The 18175-nt window shown below is 37.3% G+C and overlaps 1 protein-coding gene across 1 annotated transcript in view; it reads left to right on the top strand.

Moving 5' to 3' along the window:
- Positions 1-14947, top strand: part of DHX29 (DEAH (Asp-Glu-Ala-His) box polypeptide 29) — a gene marked incomplete at both ends in the record, with an annotated part of 28035 nt that extends 13088 nt beyond the window's left edge. Inside the window, 13 exons of the mRNA XM_009701622.1 lie at positions 3687-3831; positions 4049-4169; positions 5135-5219; positions 5842-5930; positions 6515-6643; positions 7479-7554; positions 8236-8460; positions 9127-9263; positions 9912-10005; positions 10743-11045; positions 12375-12506; positions 14030-14126; positions 14900-14947. Of these exons, the coding sequence (XP_009699924.1) occupies positions 3687-3831; positions 4049-4169; positions 5135-5219; positions 5842-5930; positions 6515-6643; positions 7479-7554; positions 8236-8460; positions 9127-9263; positions 9912-10005; positions 10743-11045; positions 12375-12506; positions 14030-14126; positions 14900-14947 (1681 nt within the window). The remainder of the gene's footprint in view (positions 1-3686; positions 3832-4048; positions 4170-5134; positions 5220-5841; positions 5931-6514; positions 6644-7478; positions 7555-8235; positions 8461-9126; positions 9264-9911; positions 10006-10742; positions 11046-12374; positions 12507-14029; positions 14127-14899) is intronic.
- Between the last annotated feature and the right edge of the window lie 3228 nt (positions 14948-18175).

The raw sequence follows: 18175 nt of genomic DNA, 5'->3' as shown, positions 1-18175 counted from the left end.
GGCCCCCGTGATCCCTGAGCTTTATACCGAGTATTCCCGTGGGTGGGATGGAATACTGCGTTGGTCAGGCCTGGGTCACCTGTGCCCTCTGCAGCTTCCTGGAGGTGCAACCCTTCCTCTGCCTTCCCCCTAGGAGGAGCCCAGCGGAGCCCAAGAGAGCCCGCAGGGACCAAGCACCCACCCATGGACCTTTCTGCATAACAATCCCACTCCTGCCCCAGCAACAGCTACAGACATGAACCGCCATCAGCTCTGAAAGCAGGCACTGCCTGAAACCTGTAGTCAGCTTCAGACAGTGCAGTTACTAAGAAAACTTAACTGAAGGAAAGAAAGTCTACTGAAAGCAGAAATAGTTCTGTTTCAGCCAAACCAGGACAGAGAGGAACATCTTTCAAATCTGGCCTGCTGGCATACACCTGTTAAATAACTTGTAAACAGTCATGATTAGAATAATTTCTTTTTTCTGTCTGCATCAAAGATGCAGGATTTAGTACTGTGCTTACTTTTAAGATGATGTTGTCCTGTTCCAGTAACATGGCTTGATATTATAGCAAAAGACTAGGTGTAAGCCAATGATGTCCTTTTTGTTCCAGTACAGCCTGAGGGACAGGAACTGTTACCATTTGTCCCATAGTCAATTTTCTGGCTTCCTGGATGATAAGGACTGTAGCTGCAACTGCCTGCAGACAGCCAGGCCATCCTGAACTTACTTTATCAAGTTGTTTAGAGAAGTAAGCCACAGGTCTTTTCCAATTCCGTAAGAGCTGAGTTAGAGGTCGCAGAGCTACATATCCTGTTTCATGGACAAACAACTCAAAGGGTTTGGTTAGATGTGGGAGCCCTAGGGCTGTGGCCTTCATTAAAGTTCATTTAATATCATCAAAACTTTTCCTGCGTTCAGGAGTCCATTCGAGCAATTCTTCAGGACCTTTAGTTGCCTTATAAAACAGCTTTGCAATTAAACTGAAGTTTGGAATCCAAAGGCAACACTATCCGGCCATTCCCAAGAATCCTCTCAATTCTCTTTTAGATTGGGGGGGGGGGGCATTCTACAAATGACTTCTTTTCTGTCATTTCCCAATTTTTGTTGTCCCTGGGAAATCTCACATCCAAGATGGATTACAGTCTGTTTTGCAATTTGTGCTTTCTTTTCTGATACTCAGTACCCAGCCATTCCGAAAACATTTAGGAGGCTCACAGTCTTTTCTTTACAGATCTCAACAGTATCTATCCCCAGTAAAATATCATCAACATACTGGAGAAAGGTTATTTGACTTTCTTTACCTGGCCACTGCTCTAGTCCCTTGGCCAGGATTGTTCCAAAGGTGGTAGAGGTTATTTTTGAATCCTTGTGGCGACAGTCCAGAAGAGCTGGGTTGTTTCATTTTTCTAGTCGACGGGTCTTCCCATTCAAAGGCAAAAATATTTTGATTGTTTTCTTCCAAAGGTATGCAAAAGAAAGCATCTTTTAGGTCTAAACCAGAAATATACATTTGATTCATTGATAGTCGTTGATGATGTATATGGATTAGGAACCACTGGGTGGATGTTCACTACTAGTTGATTTACTCATGTGAAATCTTGAACCAGTCTATATCCTTGGTTATGCGACTTTTTCACTGGGAGGATGGGGGTATTATATTCAGATTGACATTCTCATAAAAGTCTGTATTTAAGAAAAGTATTCACTATTGGCTCCAAACCTTTTCTGGCTTCCATAATGGTAGGATATTGTTTCTTTCTTACCGGCCGAACTCCTGATTTTAATTCGATTTTTACCGTTTCCACATTTTTCTCTTTTTAAGGTTTCTCAGTTGCCCATACAATGGAAGTAACTACATTCTTGATTTCCTCTGAGATGTTTTCAAATTCCTTTCCTCCGTCTTCTGTCTCCATCTGTAATAGATATATTTGAGCCTGCCACAGATTAGCTTTAGGAAAATGAATTTGAACTCTTTCGTTTTCAAAGTTAATTTGTGCTCCTAATTTATTTAATAAATCTTGTCTCAAAAGAGGCATTGGGCACTCTGGTAAATACATATATTCCTATGTAAATTCATATATTTATATAACTGCATGCTCAGGGGAAGGGTCTTCACCACAGCAAGGGTCTTCTTGACCTGTAGGTATGATTTTTAGTATTATAATGAAGGGAGTTAGGGTATGTAAAGTCCTACAAGTTTATGAGAACATCTGGAGGGATTGTGTTAAGGATGAATTATTTGACAACCTGGCAAAGTGACCGTTTGATTAACCAACTTGTCAATGAAACCAGTTTTTACTGTGTCTGAAGTGAACTGCCTTCATTATAATACTAAAAATCACACTCACAGGTCAAGAAGAGCCTTTCCCAGGTGAAGACCCTTCCCCTGAGCATGCATAGTTATATGAATTAATATGTAATCATATGTAAATTACTAACCAATCAGTAGTTAGTAGGCATGTATGGAAAAGTACTAATCTGTGATTTTTGTGTATTAAAAGAACACTGAAACTTGTTGGTGTGTTTGACTTGTGGAAAAGTCCACCAAGCACCCAGGCCTGAATAAACACGGTATCTCTCCTGAGTATGTGGAATTGGCTTATTGCATGCCGGGCATGAATCCGCTTTTTGGACAACAAAATGAGATTATTTAGATGAGATTATTGTGTAGAGCTTTTTGGTTTAAATAGGCTGTGGTTAATCCTGGAGGCACTCTGCAGTGACAGCTGTATGCGCTGTTGGATTGAAGTTCTGGAAGAGAAGACTATATGAATGCCATCTGATTTCAGGCAACTTGGGCTGTTCATCTAGACTGTGTATTTTGGGTAGATACCAGTCTGCTCTGACTTGCTCTCTCAAAAATCTCTGGAGGACCATTCAGCTTGGTGTGATGAAACACTGATGCATATATTGAAAAATATGCTCTCATGTGCTCTGCTGATTTTTTTCCTAGAGTGGTAGTTACCCCATACTTCACAACACCATCCTTTAGTTCAAGCCCAAGTGCTCTCCTGAGTGCTCCTCCATCTTTGTGGTTTATTTCTATTGAGCCTTCAGTACAGAAGGATATGTGGTAGCAAACTTCTGTAAGTGCATTGATTAACAATGGAATAATTTACAATAGTGCCACTTAACATAGAAGCCTTATGCTAAGCATGTACCTTTTAGATGTTTATAAAATGTCTGTATGTTCTGCTAACTCTCCCTTCCTCCCCCTTTCCTCCTGCTCCAAAACACTGCAGGAGTTGCCACCTAATTCACTCTTAACTTTCATTGCAACCATTAGTTGAGAATGGTGAGGTGAGGGAGGAGAGGAGAGACTGGTTTCTTATATATCAAAATAGTTTTGAAAGTATAGTAACCCATTTTGAATTGATACCAATTGGATGCCAGATATGGACTTGGGAACTATCTTCATTTGTAAAACAGGCTATATAGTACTGCTTGCACGGACTTTAATTTTTACTTTTTTTTTTTTTTAGTCTGGGATGTGGTTTAACAGTAGTAGATACCTATACAGAGATTATGTAGGTAGCTGTGGTTTAATCTCACACTGATTTTGGTGGGAAGTTAGTCAATTAAATGTCTGTTATCTCAATCTCTGTTTTAAGAAGCCTAAATTAAGTGAATGACAAATGACCTTCTGCTCTCTTACCTTCTAAAATGCTGAGGATACAATTTTTTTCCTGCTCTTCTTTTTTAGGACTATGTCCCAATCCAGTCTGGATCTGATATCAATTTGGCTCCTTACTATGCAAAGTATAGCAGTCGTACACAGCAGGCTATCTTCTATATGAACCCTTACAAAATCAACCTTGAACTTACTTTGGAGTTACTTGCATACTTAGGTACAGTCTACTTCTTAAGAAGTTTGTATACTTTGGCCTGTCCTCTGGACTAATTTTCCATTGCTTTCTATGGATAATGAAGTACTTGACTTCATTCTTATTTGAAACATCCTAGAAAGTATTTACCACAGGGCCCAGAATAAGTTCCTGTTCTCAAGTGAAACTGTTTGCAAATGTATGTTAGTTTTAACTATGTGCCTGTACTCTAACTTTCCAGATAGGAGTCCCCAGTTCAAGAACATTGAGGGTGCTGTGCTGATCTTTTTACCGGGCCTTGCACATATCCAGCAGCTATATGATCTCATTTCAACTGACAGAAGATTTAACTTGCGTGACAGGTAATGCAGATATTTTCTATAAAGTTAATGGTTTAACTTAATGAATATGTTTGGGTTTTAAGGTCTGCTATTCTTGAAAAGAGAAACTGAAAGTTATACCTCTGAGCTATTTGTGCTACAAATGTACTCTTATTATCTAAAAATGATACAAGCAAAATGACAGGTACTTAGGAATGGTACAATAATAACTCCTTTTTTTTTTTGTTTGAATTTTATTTTTCAACAAACTTAGTCACAAAGCACTTAATGACTACTTTTCCATTTCTGAGGGTATGGAAGCTGCCATATCTGGGATATAGCTTTCTGTGGCTTACTGTTTACATGGAAGTCACTATTTCCTGAGAAGAGATCCAGAGGCAGTAATCTATCAAGAGAAATGGCATAGATTTGTAGTGACAGCTGGTGTTGAAATCTATTTTGTGGGTAACTGAAAGTTAGCAACACGATGGCATAAAAAGAACATTTGCAGTCAAATTCTAAAGATTCATAGATGGACTTAGATGTCAAGGTCTAGAAGAGAAGGAAAGCACAAATCTCTCTGGCTGTCTCATCTCTGAAGGCCTTTGTTACTCAGGCTGAAAGTTGCATGTGTCTAGTTCTGTGCCAAGTTTCTTTCAATAATGGTCCTTGTCTTGAAAGCATAATGTAAAGAACTCGGGTTCGTGGACACCTAGTTCCCTTTTTTGATGGGCTATTAATGTGAATTAGAATTCTGCAGTAGTAGTATTTTTCCTGCATTATTACTAAATCGGAGAACAGCCCTATGAACTAATGGTGTTATCCTGTCTTGATATTGTAATAAAACACTGAAGCAGATTTTCACACCTAATCATACAAAGTTTTACTCTTTCAAGTATCCATTCTAGTTGCTTTCTGCAAACTGTTGTAATCATTCTGGTCTCATTTTGTTTTACTGTATCTTAATTTGATAAGTGTATATTGATTAGTATCATTTCTTGTTCTAGGCACAGGCTGATAGCTTTGCATTCTGTCCTTTCAACTCAAGATCAAGCAGCTGCATTTACAATACCTCCTCTTGGTATCAGAAAGGTACCGTACGTTTAGAAGGGCAAAGTTCACCACTGAAAGGAGAAACTTTCTGTGGGTGCAACTATGAATTGTTTTAAAATTAAATCATACAGAATTACATAACAACTCATTGTTCCTGGAATTTTCTTGCTGCAAAGAAACAATTCTTCAGATTTGGTACTCTGTAACAGATAGAAGCTAGCATGCTGTGAAAACCTTGACAGTAATCAGTCAAATTTTTAAACCTAATATTTTTCTAAGAGCTTCTTTAATTGTTGTTTAATTTTAACTATTGTTAACTAGTAACTATAGCTTTTATCGAAAAAAATAGTATTTTACTTACTGCCAAACTATTTAATTAAAAGTTGACCAATTTTGGCAAGTACTAGCTAGTAATTTTGATGGATTATAAAACAAAAAGTGGATGTGAAATTCTCACTTAACTTTTGATTCCTTAGTAATTGGCAAAGGCGAAATCCTTTTCCAAGTCATGTAGCTTTTAATGCTTTGTAAGATTATTTAAGGAAACATTTCTGGGTAAAAAACTTTAACCAAATTTATTCTATAATATTGATTAAGAGGATGAAAGCTCTTAGATAGACATTCCGTAATTATTTTATTTATGTTATGTTACTTCTTTCAGATTGTTTTGGCAACAAATATAGCAGAGACAGGTATTACGATACCAGATGTTGTCTTTGTAATTGATACTGGGAGAACAAAAGAAAACAGGTGAGTTTGATTTTCATCAAATTCATACTGTGATTACTGTAAATATTTGGAGGTTAGTACTGCAAGAATTTTGTAGTATCTTTATTAAACTGCAGTTCTGGATGAAAAAGATGTGCTGAGATCACTGAACAGCTTGCAGTTTAGGTACAAGGGGGATGAATCTTTGGATTTTCAAATGGTGTGAAGAACAAGGGGAGTTGTTCGTAGATATAGATAATCATGATTAAATACTAGTTTGAAAGTAAAGTTGATCCTTTTTATACTGCCTCAGTTTTTAGAAGTTATTTTTTGTCTGTTTTAAATGTGAAAAGCCCTACAGAATGTGTTAGAACAATTCTGAATTGCCAGGGAGATGATATAATAAAACAGCTCCTTCATTTTCTATTTTTTACACTTTCATTAGTGTGTTGTATCAAAGGTTTTATGATGTACAGTTTCCCCCAGGTATGCTTAAGTTTTCAAAACTAAATATAACATTTTCAAATAAATACGATTTAGATATATTATCAGTATGATGGTATTTAAGTATACATCAAAATTTTAATTTTGAAATCTGAATGGGCACTTGCTTTACAATTTTTAAGGTATCATGAAAGTAGTCAGATGAGTTCCCTGGAGGAGACCTTTGTTAGTAAAGCCAGTGCTCTGCAGCGTCAAGGAAGAGCTGGGCGTGTTAGGGATGGATTCTGCTTCCGAATGTACACAAGAGACAGGTACTGTAAACTTAGTAGTATTTTGTAAATCACTTAAATATTAAAATTTATAATACAAAATTAAATATCTTTGTCTTTTTTTCTGTGCAAAAGCAAGAATTCTTGTTGAAATTCACTTTAATTACTGCAAACTGGAAAGATTTTAAAAAGACAGAATTTGAGTATCATATGAATAGTCTTTTTGTTTCATGATTTTAAAAAAGTTCATTTTATTCTTAGTAGCTCTATAACATAAGTGTTTTGAAAAAAAATTTTCATAGTTAAAGTGTGGCACCAAGGAATTACAGAAGATCAGTTTTGAACATCTACTCCCCTATGTCAAATATACACAAACCTTACCTCCTGAACTTTGAATTTTTTATCAGATAAATCTGTAGGTTTCTGAAGTGATATCTCTATGGATAAGAGATGGGGAAAATACCAAATTATACAGCACTGCAGAATTACTTTCTGTTATATTCTGCAGTGGAATAACCTTTTTCTTGCTTGTCTGAAGCAACTTTCAGCTGAGAAACAGTTATGGTAAAAGTATGTTGAAATAACCAATGAAATGTGCATTTTAACCACATGCAAGACTTTCAGTTTTAGAGCTCTGCATTTTAAGAGTTTGTTTTGAAAATCGAGGTCTTACTGCCTTTCCCTGTCTTTCACTGAGACTCTTGCTTTCCAAGTTATCACACACACCTTAATTTGAAGGATGAACAGTTTCACGTGCCACTCCCCACTCCTTCCAAAAGAACATCTGCAGAGAATGAGTGTGTGAAACCCGAGTTTGTAAGTTGAATTCAAGGATTAAATTGAGTATCTGTGCTTCTGTGTTTTTATGATGTTACAGATTTGAGAGTTTCATGGAATATTCTGTTCCAGAAATACTGCGTGTGCCTTTGGAGGAATTATGCCTTCATATTATGGTATGGTTTTGGTTTTAGAATTACTGACCTTGTTAGCTAAAAATATTACATGTGCCTTTGGAGGAATTACACCTTCGTACTATCGTGGTTTTGGAATTACTGACCTTGTTAGCTAAAAAGCTCTGCTAGGACAGCCCTAATCCAGTGTAGTTAGTGGGGCTTCTCCCACCAGGGCAGGGGGGAACCCAGTACCTGTGTGTTGGAAAATCCAGAGCATGCTGCTGAGTAAGAATAGCATACTGTACTATTCCAGTTTACCTCAGAGAGACAATTTAAACTTGGTTAAAGAGCCTTCACACTGATTTCTGCTGAAGGAAGCAATTCCATTCCCCCTCTCCCTATCCTGAGTGAGTAGGATATGCATGGGAAAACTAGCAGCCTGGCAAATTAGTGCCAGGTTGAACTGTGTGTCTTCAGGTTTTAGAGTCTCCTGCTCATCTGTGACCATTGGTAACATGCTTCTCTGATCAGTGGTCATGCCATACGAAGTCCTTCCAAACAATGAAGTTTTGTTAAGCTAATGTAGAGCACATATGTGTGCTGGGAACTGAGAAGCTGGTTTAGAGGGGAGGGAATGTGGGCCATTGATTGCAAGAACAGCTTTCCAGTTTCCTTTGTAGCTATATAAAAGTTTGTTATAATAGATTTTTATATTGAAATACATGCCCATTTACTCCACAGAAATGCAATCTTGGATCTCCTGAAGATTTTCTTTCCAGAGCATTAGACCCACCACAGCAGCAAGTAATTGGTAATGCAATGAACCTGTTGAGGAAGATTGGAGCTTGTCTGTTAAACGAGCCCAAGCTGACTCCATTGGGCCAGCACCTTGCTGCCCTTCCTGTCAATGTAAAGATTGGCAAAATGCTTATATTTGGTGCTATATTTGGCTGCTTGGATCCTGTGGTGAGTAAAAAAAATAAATATATCTAATTTTTTTTTTAAAGTATAGAAATGGTTAACTCTTTACAATTAATCTGATTTCTTGCAACATGGTATTTTGAAAGGATGATGCAAGAAGTTAAAATGTTTATTTTTAGGTGAGGGCCCCTGGACATCATGGAGGGAAACAAATTATTGCAAATGAATTGATGTAGTAACTTATTACATGAAGACTGTGACATAGTTTGCAGTTATACCTAATCCATTTAATTTACTGCAAATTAGGAGGAAGCATGGGTGTGTTAGTTGCTGAAAACTGAAAGTTAAAATCCTTTGTTCTCTCAGTATCTCCTGTTAATGTGGTATACTCTAAAGCCGTTGTTTAATCTGACCTTCACTGTATTGTATCAGGTATTGCACTGTTATTTGACTGTCAATTGAATGTGAGTTTTGAGATTTAATATTTTTTTGTCAGTGTGTATAAGGTACTATGTAAGCAATGTCTTTAATGTAAGTAAGTTCTGAATTCTGTGTAGGAAATTCAGATAGTGATACTTTTTCCTTGAGACTTAGTAGAAAATAATGTATCATTAAATATTACTGTAAAAGAAAATTCAAAGCTATTTGTATGATAAACCTGTAATCTTATCATAAAATACTTCTAAGTGATTTGTACTTTACTAATTGCAGGCAACTCTGGCTGCTGTTATGACAGAAAAATCCCCATTTACTACACCAATTGGTCGAAAAGATGAAGCAGATCTTGCAAAATCATCTCTAGCAATGGCCGTTTCAGACCATATAACAATCTACAATGCTTATCTGGGGTAAATGATAGTTCTCCTGTGCTTATAGCTAGATGCAGATAACAAGTAATGCAGTTCTGTAAAGAATCTTTATATTCTCTTGAATTGCTCGCACGTGAAGTTTTTCTCTTCAGACTAACCATAGATTGCCAAATACTGTAACACAAAAGGGTAGCTTGCCTAGTACTTTATCCTTTAACTCCTTTTAACTATGCTAGCACACATACAGATGTGTACTGTGTCTGTTTATGCTAGTGTTTGTTTTGTTTGCTGTTTGTGGTATGCTGACCTGAATATTTTGTATTTGAGAAAGTACAAACGTATATATTATAAAATGACTTACATATTTTTTTCTTTTTAGGATATTACCATTAGGTCTCAAAAACGACACCTGAATTTTGTTTCAGCTGTCAAGACAGAAGTGTGTCATTTTTGAGAGAAAATCACCTTGTATTTTTGTTAGCATCTGCCAAATTTATGTTGCAGGCATGTTCTCCAGAGTGCTCTTAGACCAGCAGCATTCACGCTCATTAATGCCACTTATTTCTAGTTTTGAGCAGAGAATGCTGACCAAAACACAGTATTGCTTTTTAATTTGCTACCATTTTTATATTGTTTTACTCTTGATGTGGATCTTTTCGCTGTAGTAAGACAGGATTTTTTCCTTAGGTGGAAAAGAGCTCGACAAGAAGGAGGGTATCGTGCTGAAATGAGTTATTGCAGAAGAAATTTCCTTAATAGGACTTCACTGTTAACTCTGGAGGTAAACCAAGTAATTATGCTCTGCACTCAAAAGTTATTTGTTAAAATTTCCCTCCGAAAATGTCATGCCATTTTAAAGAGGTGATATATCACAGTTTCTATTTAGACAAGACACATCAAGTGGAATGCTATGGACTGATGAAATGCACACCCTCAATCGAGGTAGCTGTGTCTGCATTTGAATTTTGATATGCATACTTTGTTGGTATATATCTGTGCAGTCACTGCCATTGGAGAAGCTAGTCCTTATTTCCACCAGAGAATCAAAACTTATCAATTTAAATACTTAGATTGTGTTATTCTTGATATCGAAGAACAAGTCTATTAACAGTTAGTTTGAAAGATGGGCCACAGACTGATGTAAATGGCCTTTTATTTTTGGTGAGAAAATGTTTTAACTGGTCTTTCTTACTTAAGTTTGGGTGACTGAGCTCTCCTAAGCAGAGGTGGATCTTTGATGAAAATGTGTCTTTTTTTTTTTTTTTTAACTACAGGTGAGAGATTTAGTATTTGCAGTATGTATAGTACCATATATCTAATCCTATATTCCAGACAATGTTTTTCTCATAGGAACAGCCAGTATTTCCAAAGTGGTTGCGGAAAATACAAATGTTTTTCTAGTAAGAGATTTTTGCCTGGAGAGCATGAATATTTGGGATGGAGTGTCATTGCCTGCTGATGGAATGGAGTATGTACCCTTTTAAATTCAGAGTTTTACTAATACCTTACTCATTTCAGGATGTGAAGCAAGAACTCATAAGGGTGGTCAGAGCAGCAGGGTTCACAGCACCTACAACACAATGTGGATGGGATGGAAATGGAGCCACACAGTCCCTTTCTCTCCATGAAATAGCTCTTCTTAAAGCTGTGTTGACTGCAGGGCTGTATGACAACGTAGGAAAAATAATATATACAAAGTCTGTGGATATTACAGAGAAACTGGCTTGTATGGTAGAAACTGCTCAGGGTAAAGCGCAAGTGCATCCTTCCTCTGTAAATCGAGACTTACAGACATACGGATGGCTCCTTTACCAAGAGAAGGTAAGTGAAAGTAGTCAGTGTAGCTGGTAGTTTGTGTAAAGGTGGAGTTATGCCTCTAATACTAAATGTCTTGTTTATCTTAAGAGTCGTAGTATCTAATGATCCTAAAGTCCATAAAAATGTGTGATCTGAGTGCTGAAGAAAAAGAAGTTAAGGCTGAACATCATGAACACATCTGTTCATGGTGAAACTGGTAGCTATAAATGAAAGTACCTTTCTGTGTGTCATTTAACTTAATAGTATCATTGACTTTTTTTAATACAGTGCTGATGATTTTAATATGATCACTTTAAGCAGTAACTTCAAAGTGTGCTTTTTCTTTTTTACTGTTCTAAGCAGGCTGTAAGGTTTTGAAACTTGGCACAGGCCTTACATAGCCCCAGTAATAACTTCAAACAAAATAGCCAGTTCTGTAATTGACTGCTGAACTTCCCAGCGAATTGCTTTTTTTTTGCCTGTCACTTTCTTCCCCCCTTGCAACTGAAAATCGTCAGCTATTTGCTAAATTTAAGTGTTTATATTTCTGGTACAACAAAATCTTGACAGCAGTTGCTTAATGGCCAACTTTACTGTAGAGAGGCAGGAAATTACATTAGACTTCTTAATGCATATGAAGTGATAGTATTTATTGGAAAGCTGAAAATATTTCCTGCCCCCAGGAACCTTGTAATGTAAGGGCAAGACAGCCGGTAAGGTAGGTAAGTTATTCCATGAACAGTGAAACAAACAAAGCCTGCACTTCTGTGTCAAGATACACTCTTTTTATATCCTTTCCTCCCACTACAACTCCTTCCCATCCCGTTCTGTCTTTATCTGTGAGAGGCTCCAAAGCCAGAAGTACCATATGCTGAGCCCCATCATTTACTCTGCTTATATGTCTACACATGTGCCCACATTTATGCATGTATGCATGTGCATATGTGGATATAGACAGACAAACCAGCTGCTGCTAAGAAGAATGTATAATGGAAGAGTTTTGCCTGCCTTTTACTTCAGTAGGTTTATAAATTTTGATATCTCTTCTCTGAAGAGCACGAGGCTAACACTATCTTTCTGAATTTGAATTTCAACAAAATTGTGGCTTTAGCTAATTTCCTGGTAATGTATAAGCCTGTCACTTACTTAGAGGTGATGTATTTTATGTGGTCTAGGGCAGACAAACTGCCATTGGTTGTTCTGTGTACAAGGACTTGTGTTGATTGGATCTTAAAAGGAAAAAAGTGCATTTTTTGCTTTTGAAAGTAGCAGTCAAATTTGGTGTTACACAGTTTATGTGGTTTGGGGTTTTTTTTGTAGTTGTTTTTAATGTTTGTGTTTGTTTATATGCAGGTGCGGTACACTAAGGTGTATTTGAGAGACACTACTTTAATATCCCCCTTCCCCATTTTGCTTTTTGGTGGGGATATAGAAGTCCAGCATCGGGAACGTCTCCTGACAGTTGATGGCTGGATCCATTTTCAGGTGTGTTGGGAATGATAACTACCTTTAGTGGCTCCAAGGGCTTTTGTATTACACAGTTGATGTAGAAGCTTAATTCAGAACACTGTATACATGGCATGAAGACAAGAGGGAAGAAGGGAGGAAAGAATTAAAGGAAATTATGGGAAATTTTGTATACATGTAATGAAATCTTAGCAAATCACACTTGAAAGAATAGGCTTGTAATGTGTGGCTTGTAACAAATCAATTCCCTCTCTTCATGAAGAAAGCTGGTGTTCTTTCAGAAAAGGTATTGGAAATGGATATAGACTAAACCTTGTTTTATAGAGCTGGTACTGAAAGCAGACGAGTGTGCTATTTTAATTACCCTTTCTTATAATCACTTAAGTACATATTTATCTCTAAAATACTACTTATTTTGCTTTCTAGCGAAAACGGAATTACTTGGGAAAGAAAAAAATCCAAAAGGAAAATACCTGTTTGGCTGGGTTTGGGGTGTTTGGTTTTTTATTTGGGTTTTTTTTATTCCCAGGTGAAAAAGTTTTATTTGGGAATGGGAAAACTGAGTTCATTTTCTTAGCGTATTTTTGCAGACAAAATTAAAACAGGTGACATGCCAAAATGCTCTGTAAACTCTGTTAAATGGCAAACATTGGCTTTTGCTAGCCTGCCAGCTACTTGGTTACAAGCTTCTGTGCTCCTGTGGGCCCTGTGTTACACTCAAGGAAGACTATAAGCTACAAAATATTTTAATTTTTTGCACTCCACTTATGCATGGAAGCAACCATCTAATTGAATTCACTGGTTATCATGAATATGGAATTTTTAAAAACAGCTCCCCTGTGAGTTTGTTGGAGAGTTTTTTATGGTCCCTGGGTGACTACAGGTTGTGTGGTTGGTGGGCTGATTACATCTTGCAGTGTATTTCTATTTTTCTGCTGAGATGCTAAGCAGAATATGTCGCATTTTGTGCTTTTTCCGTAATAGCTACTTACTGTACCACAGACAGTATGTAAATGAAATAAAGATTGGAATAGGGAGGGAGGGATAAAATGAAAGATTCCTAGAAGAGGGCTCAGCTTCAGATACCCAAATTCCTAGCAAGATTTAGGGGAGGTTTGTGATTGCTTTCTCAGGAGGGCCAGGCAGACCTCTTGAAAGGGAAATGTGTAGATATTTTATTTCATGTATAAATTAGTTTGTGCTTTTATACCTTGGAAAAAAGCAATTAGAGTACGTATGATATTGGTAAATTAATAACTTCGATTATGCTGGTTGTTCATGATATGTGTGGAATATTCTCAGTTATGCTTCTGAGCTGCTGTTCTTTAGGCTGTGATGCTGCAAACAACAGGTGCTTAAAGATAAAAGGGCATAATGTCAGCCCAGGCATTTCATGGGCACACTATCCATGTATGTATATGCATCATGTTTGCAGGAATCTTGTTATAAACTGCTATTTATATGTAAGGTAATCTTTTAAGCTATATTTTGGTATAAAATGTCCAAATAATGTAAATGCTTGTCTTCTCTGTTCTTTATAGGCTCCTGTAAAGATAGCAGTAATTTTCAAACAGCTGAGAGTTCTCATTGAGTCTGTTTTAAAGAAGAAGCTTGAAAATCCTAAAATGTCCCTTGAAGGTAACTTTATTACTGCATTGCTGACATTAGTATTTGTTAAATGGATCTTGCGGCAAATCTGAGTACACTGCATCGGTACACTGCATCTTCACCCAGTAGAGTTAGTGTGACTTGAGTATCATTCCATTATCTTGGGAGACATCCAAAAAGTCATTACTAATCCTACATATATTATGTGGCTCACCCCAGATGTATGAAAATCTGCGCAAATGCTGTTTTAAAGATACCCCTGATAACAACATTCAAGGTAGTGGTAGTAATGGGGAGGTATGCGTCTCAAAACAGAAGTAAGATTGTGTGTGATGAACCTCAGGCATGGATGAGTTTTAACTGTTATGCAAGTTGTCTCGCAATTCAGGTTAATGATGGGGAACTGCATGTTGAACCCCAAAGTAAGGGATAGAGGAGCACAATTTAAACTTTGAACACTGGATGTTCAGAAGAATATTGTAGGTGGAGAGGAAGAAAGGGAATTCCTGTATGCTAATGTATCTGTAGTTAACCCATCAATTTCTCAGTCTCTTCTGTGAAATACTGAAATGGCCACAGCCAGCTCATTGAGTAATTTTATAAACTTTCTAATGATGTACTGTGGACATGCCGTTTGCCTTTTTGTTTGGGTATCACTTTTCTTGCTTTAGAATCTGGCATAGCCTAAACCATTAAGATTTTAAGTTGCTGAGAGCTAGAGTTGTCTTCTGATATCCTTGGGTTTTGGGAATCAATTTTTAAGCTCGCTGTTTTCCACTTACTATGTTTGTTTTCTTTCCTAGATGACAAGGTCTTACACATCATCAAAGAACTGATAAAAACAGAGAATGGTAACTGAAAACAGAAGTCAGTAACAAACCAGAGCTTCAGTAATGGTGGGGGAAATACGTACTCCACCATCAAGTGAAAGTATTTAAATGCTTAGTGTGGTTCATGCCAGCCATAATGTGGAAAGACTGCATGATTTTGCATAGAATTTATCTTTCTTTTTATCATTTTAAAAGATAAACATTGAATATGTTTAGCCTTTACAATACGTCTGGTGCCATTTGACTGTATGAATGATGGATGGAAGCAGTTTCTTTTCAGTATAAAAATGGCTGTGGCCAATTCCTCTTTCTTTGTTTAATGTACTAATCATACCATCACTGGTGGTGCAGACTGTAGTAACGATTAAAGATTGGGTCCTGAATCTCAATTGAGTAGAAATCCATTGGATGTGTGCAAACAGAAGACAAATGTTTCTTATGTGAGTTTCCCAAGTGGTAATTTTTTTAATCTATGAATTTACAGTATTAAAGCAATACATCTTATAGTTGTCTTCATTTTTCTGTATGGTTTACATTAAGAGGATGCTTTGTAAGAAGATAGTATGGACTGCTGTGACCAGGTGCTTAGCTAGACAAGTGTACTGACCAGCAGCTCTTCCCCATCCTCTGCCTCTTCTCACGCTTGTCCCTCCCTGTTCACCCTGATCTTTGTCTCTTCCTGCTACTGTAGTAAGTTCTGCTGTCCCTTTCATATGTTAAGTTTTGCACAGTCCTACAAGCCCCCTCAAATTATGATAATGATGTTTTTCCCCCTTTATTGATCAAAGTTCAGGTTGACCCTCTTCAAGGCTATTACAGGGCAGTTCCTTTAATGGCTCATCAATCAGTGGCTGAAGCCTTCTCCTTTTCATTATTGTGTCTTCTGACTTGCTGACAATGTTTGTGTGCCTGTGTGTTCCTTTGTTTCTTACTTCTTTTATACTGAATATTCCTTAACCAGATAACTTTAATGAACCAGATGCTCTTCCATTCCACTTATACACACCATTTACAATTATGAAGTGAAATTTTAGATCACTAACTCAGCTTTCAAGAATGAGGAATATTGGGGGGGGAGCCATTAAACAATTTTTTTTTTAATTAAATTTAATTTTTTTAATTAATGTTTAATTTAGCCATTAAACAATTGCAGGCGAGTAGAAACTCTGTATGTACAGGCAGATGCATAGTGCAGAAGCTAATTTTTTTTTAATCTGAAAAATACAGATTTCATACAGAAGAGGTTAATAGTGTACAGCAAGGGCACTGAGGAAAATGCATGAAAATGGAAAATACATGGAGCTATCTGGTTAGATTATCGTAGCAGAACTGGTACTGCTGTGCACATTACCCTACACTCAATTCTGGCAGAGGCAAGTTCTCCTGGTAGTAGTTTGCTAAGAACTCTGAAGGAAAAGTGATCACATCTGTTACCCTTTTATGAATTGTGATAAACCAGGTAGTTCTGGTTTCTTAGAAGAGCCAGGAAGTGCTCTTTTTTTTTATTATTATTATTATGAAGTATACAACATTTATGCAAGGAAGCATTTAAACAGTTACATTTTGATCTTAAGACCTTAGTTTTGCACTTTCTATTCCCAGACACATTCTTCTTTCATGTCGGAGGCATAGAAATAAAAACGAAGAAACTGTATTCCTTGAAGATAAAAATTAAATCTGCACTCTGAACAATTTCCTATATTTTGTTCTAGTTGAGGTCTTTTATTTGTGTCCTTTGGAAACATGAATTAGAAATACATTTCAGTAATTCAACAATTAACCAGCTCCTGCTTCTTTTGGATTGAATTTTGCCTATCAGTTGTTGGGTTTAAATGGCTAAATCCTACAGGAAGTGTTAATTGTCCTTGAGTTCTTCTCTCTCATTTAACTGTGATGATTAGAGAGGTTTTGTTCCATTTATGTATGGTAATGTTGAAATTCAGAGGCATTCTTTGTGTTCCTCTAGCATGCCCTGCTTTGTAATCTTTTAAAGAAATAGCTTCTTTCAGTTGTTATTAAGGGGATATATTGTAGTAACTAAGAAATTGCATACTCTCCTGAGTGAGCAATGGTTTTCTGCAAAACAGATGAAACAGGTCACACTGTGGTGTATAGATAAGCATAGTTATCTTAAACTTAAAAAATAAACAAAGACTACCATGGCTTTCTGCTTCTGCAGTGTACGTGAGCAACTTTTGTGGCTGTGCTCTTTTGGGTCGATAAACTTTCTCTTTTATTCCATTTATTTAATAAATACTTCCGTTAACACCTTTGTGTTACTTCTCTCAAAGCATTTTGTCAGATACAAGACCAGCATCAATGGATCTTTCTCACCGAAATCACAACAGGGCTCTCCAGAATGTACTTTATTTTTAAAGGCAGCATGTCCTACTGGTCTCTGTATGCTCTCCTCAGAAAGCATTTCCTGCTCCTGCCATTCAAGCTGCATAATTCCCTCTGCCTCCTCTCTTTTGCTGCTGGGGCTGTAGACTACTTGAAGCTCTCACTTCCTTCTCACTCAACCCAGTAAAGATTTTCCATTTCCTTTTACAAGTCTTCCCTCATTTATAGTACACTTGATTGAAGGATCATATAACCAAACCGTATCTGATAAAACAGTCATGTCCGGCCTCAACGCTCCTTCTGTAAACCAGTGTTCAAAGTGCAAGAACACACTGATTTCCCTCCATTCAGATGTTTAAAATAGTACTCTGTTGTGCCAATGGTCCATGGATGGAAGTGGAACTGAGACCCAAACCTCCCAGAGAACTCCAGCGTTCCCCCTATCTCCCCAGTGTATTTGTACTATGTTTCCCAGTGACCTCAAAGGAAGGTATTACTTATACAGAGCAGTAAGTTAAAGCTTGCTGGGTTCTGAGTTAAAATGCTAGGAGGGGGAGAAATGTTTATTTTAGTAGTGGCAAAATGGAACATGCAGCAACTTACCAGATATCTGCTGGAAATACAGCAGAAAAGAAACAGTCCAAGAGGTTCCTGGAGTGTGTGGAAGAGAACTTCCTCATGCAACTGGTAAGTGAGCCTACTAGGGGAGGTGCCCTGCTGGACCTGCTCTTTACAAATAGAGAAGGACTGGTGGGAGACGTGGTGGTTGGAGGCTGCCTTGGGCATAGTGACCACAAAATGGTAAAGTTTTCAATCCTTGGTGAAGTAAGGAGAGGGGACAGCAAAACAGCTACCTTGGACTTCCAGAGGGTAAACTTTGGCCTGTTCAGGGCACTGGTTGGGAGA

Source organism: Cariama cristata, unplaced genomic scaffold, assembly GCF_000690535.1.
Source record: "Cariama cristata isolate BGI_N322 unplaced genomic scaffold, ASM69053v1 scaffold8940, whole genome shotgun sequence".
Lineage (NCBI taxonomy): Eukaryota > Metazoa > Chordata > Aves > Cariamiformes > Cariamidae > Cariama > Cariama cristata.
The sequence above is the reverse complement of the archived record's forward strand: the minus strand, read 5'-3'. Positions and strand labels throughout refer to the sequence as shown.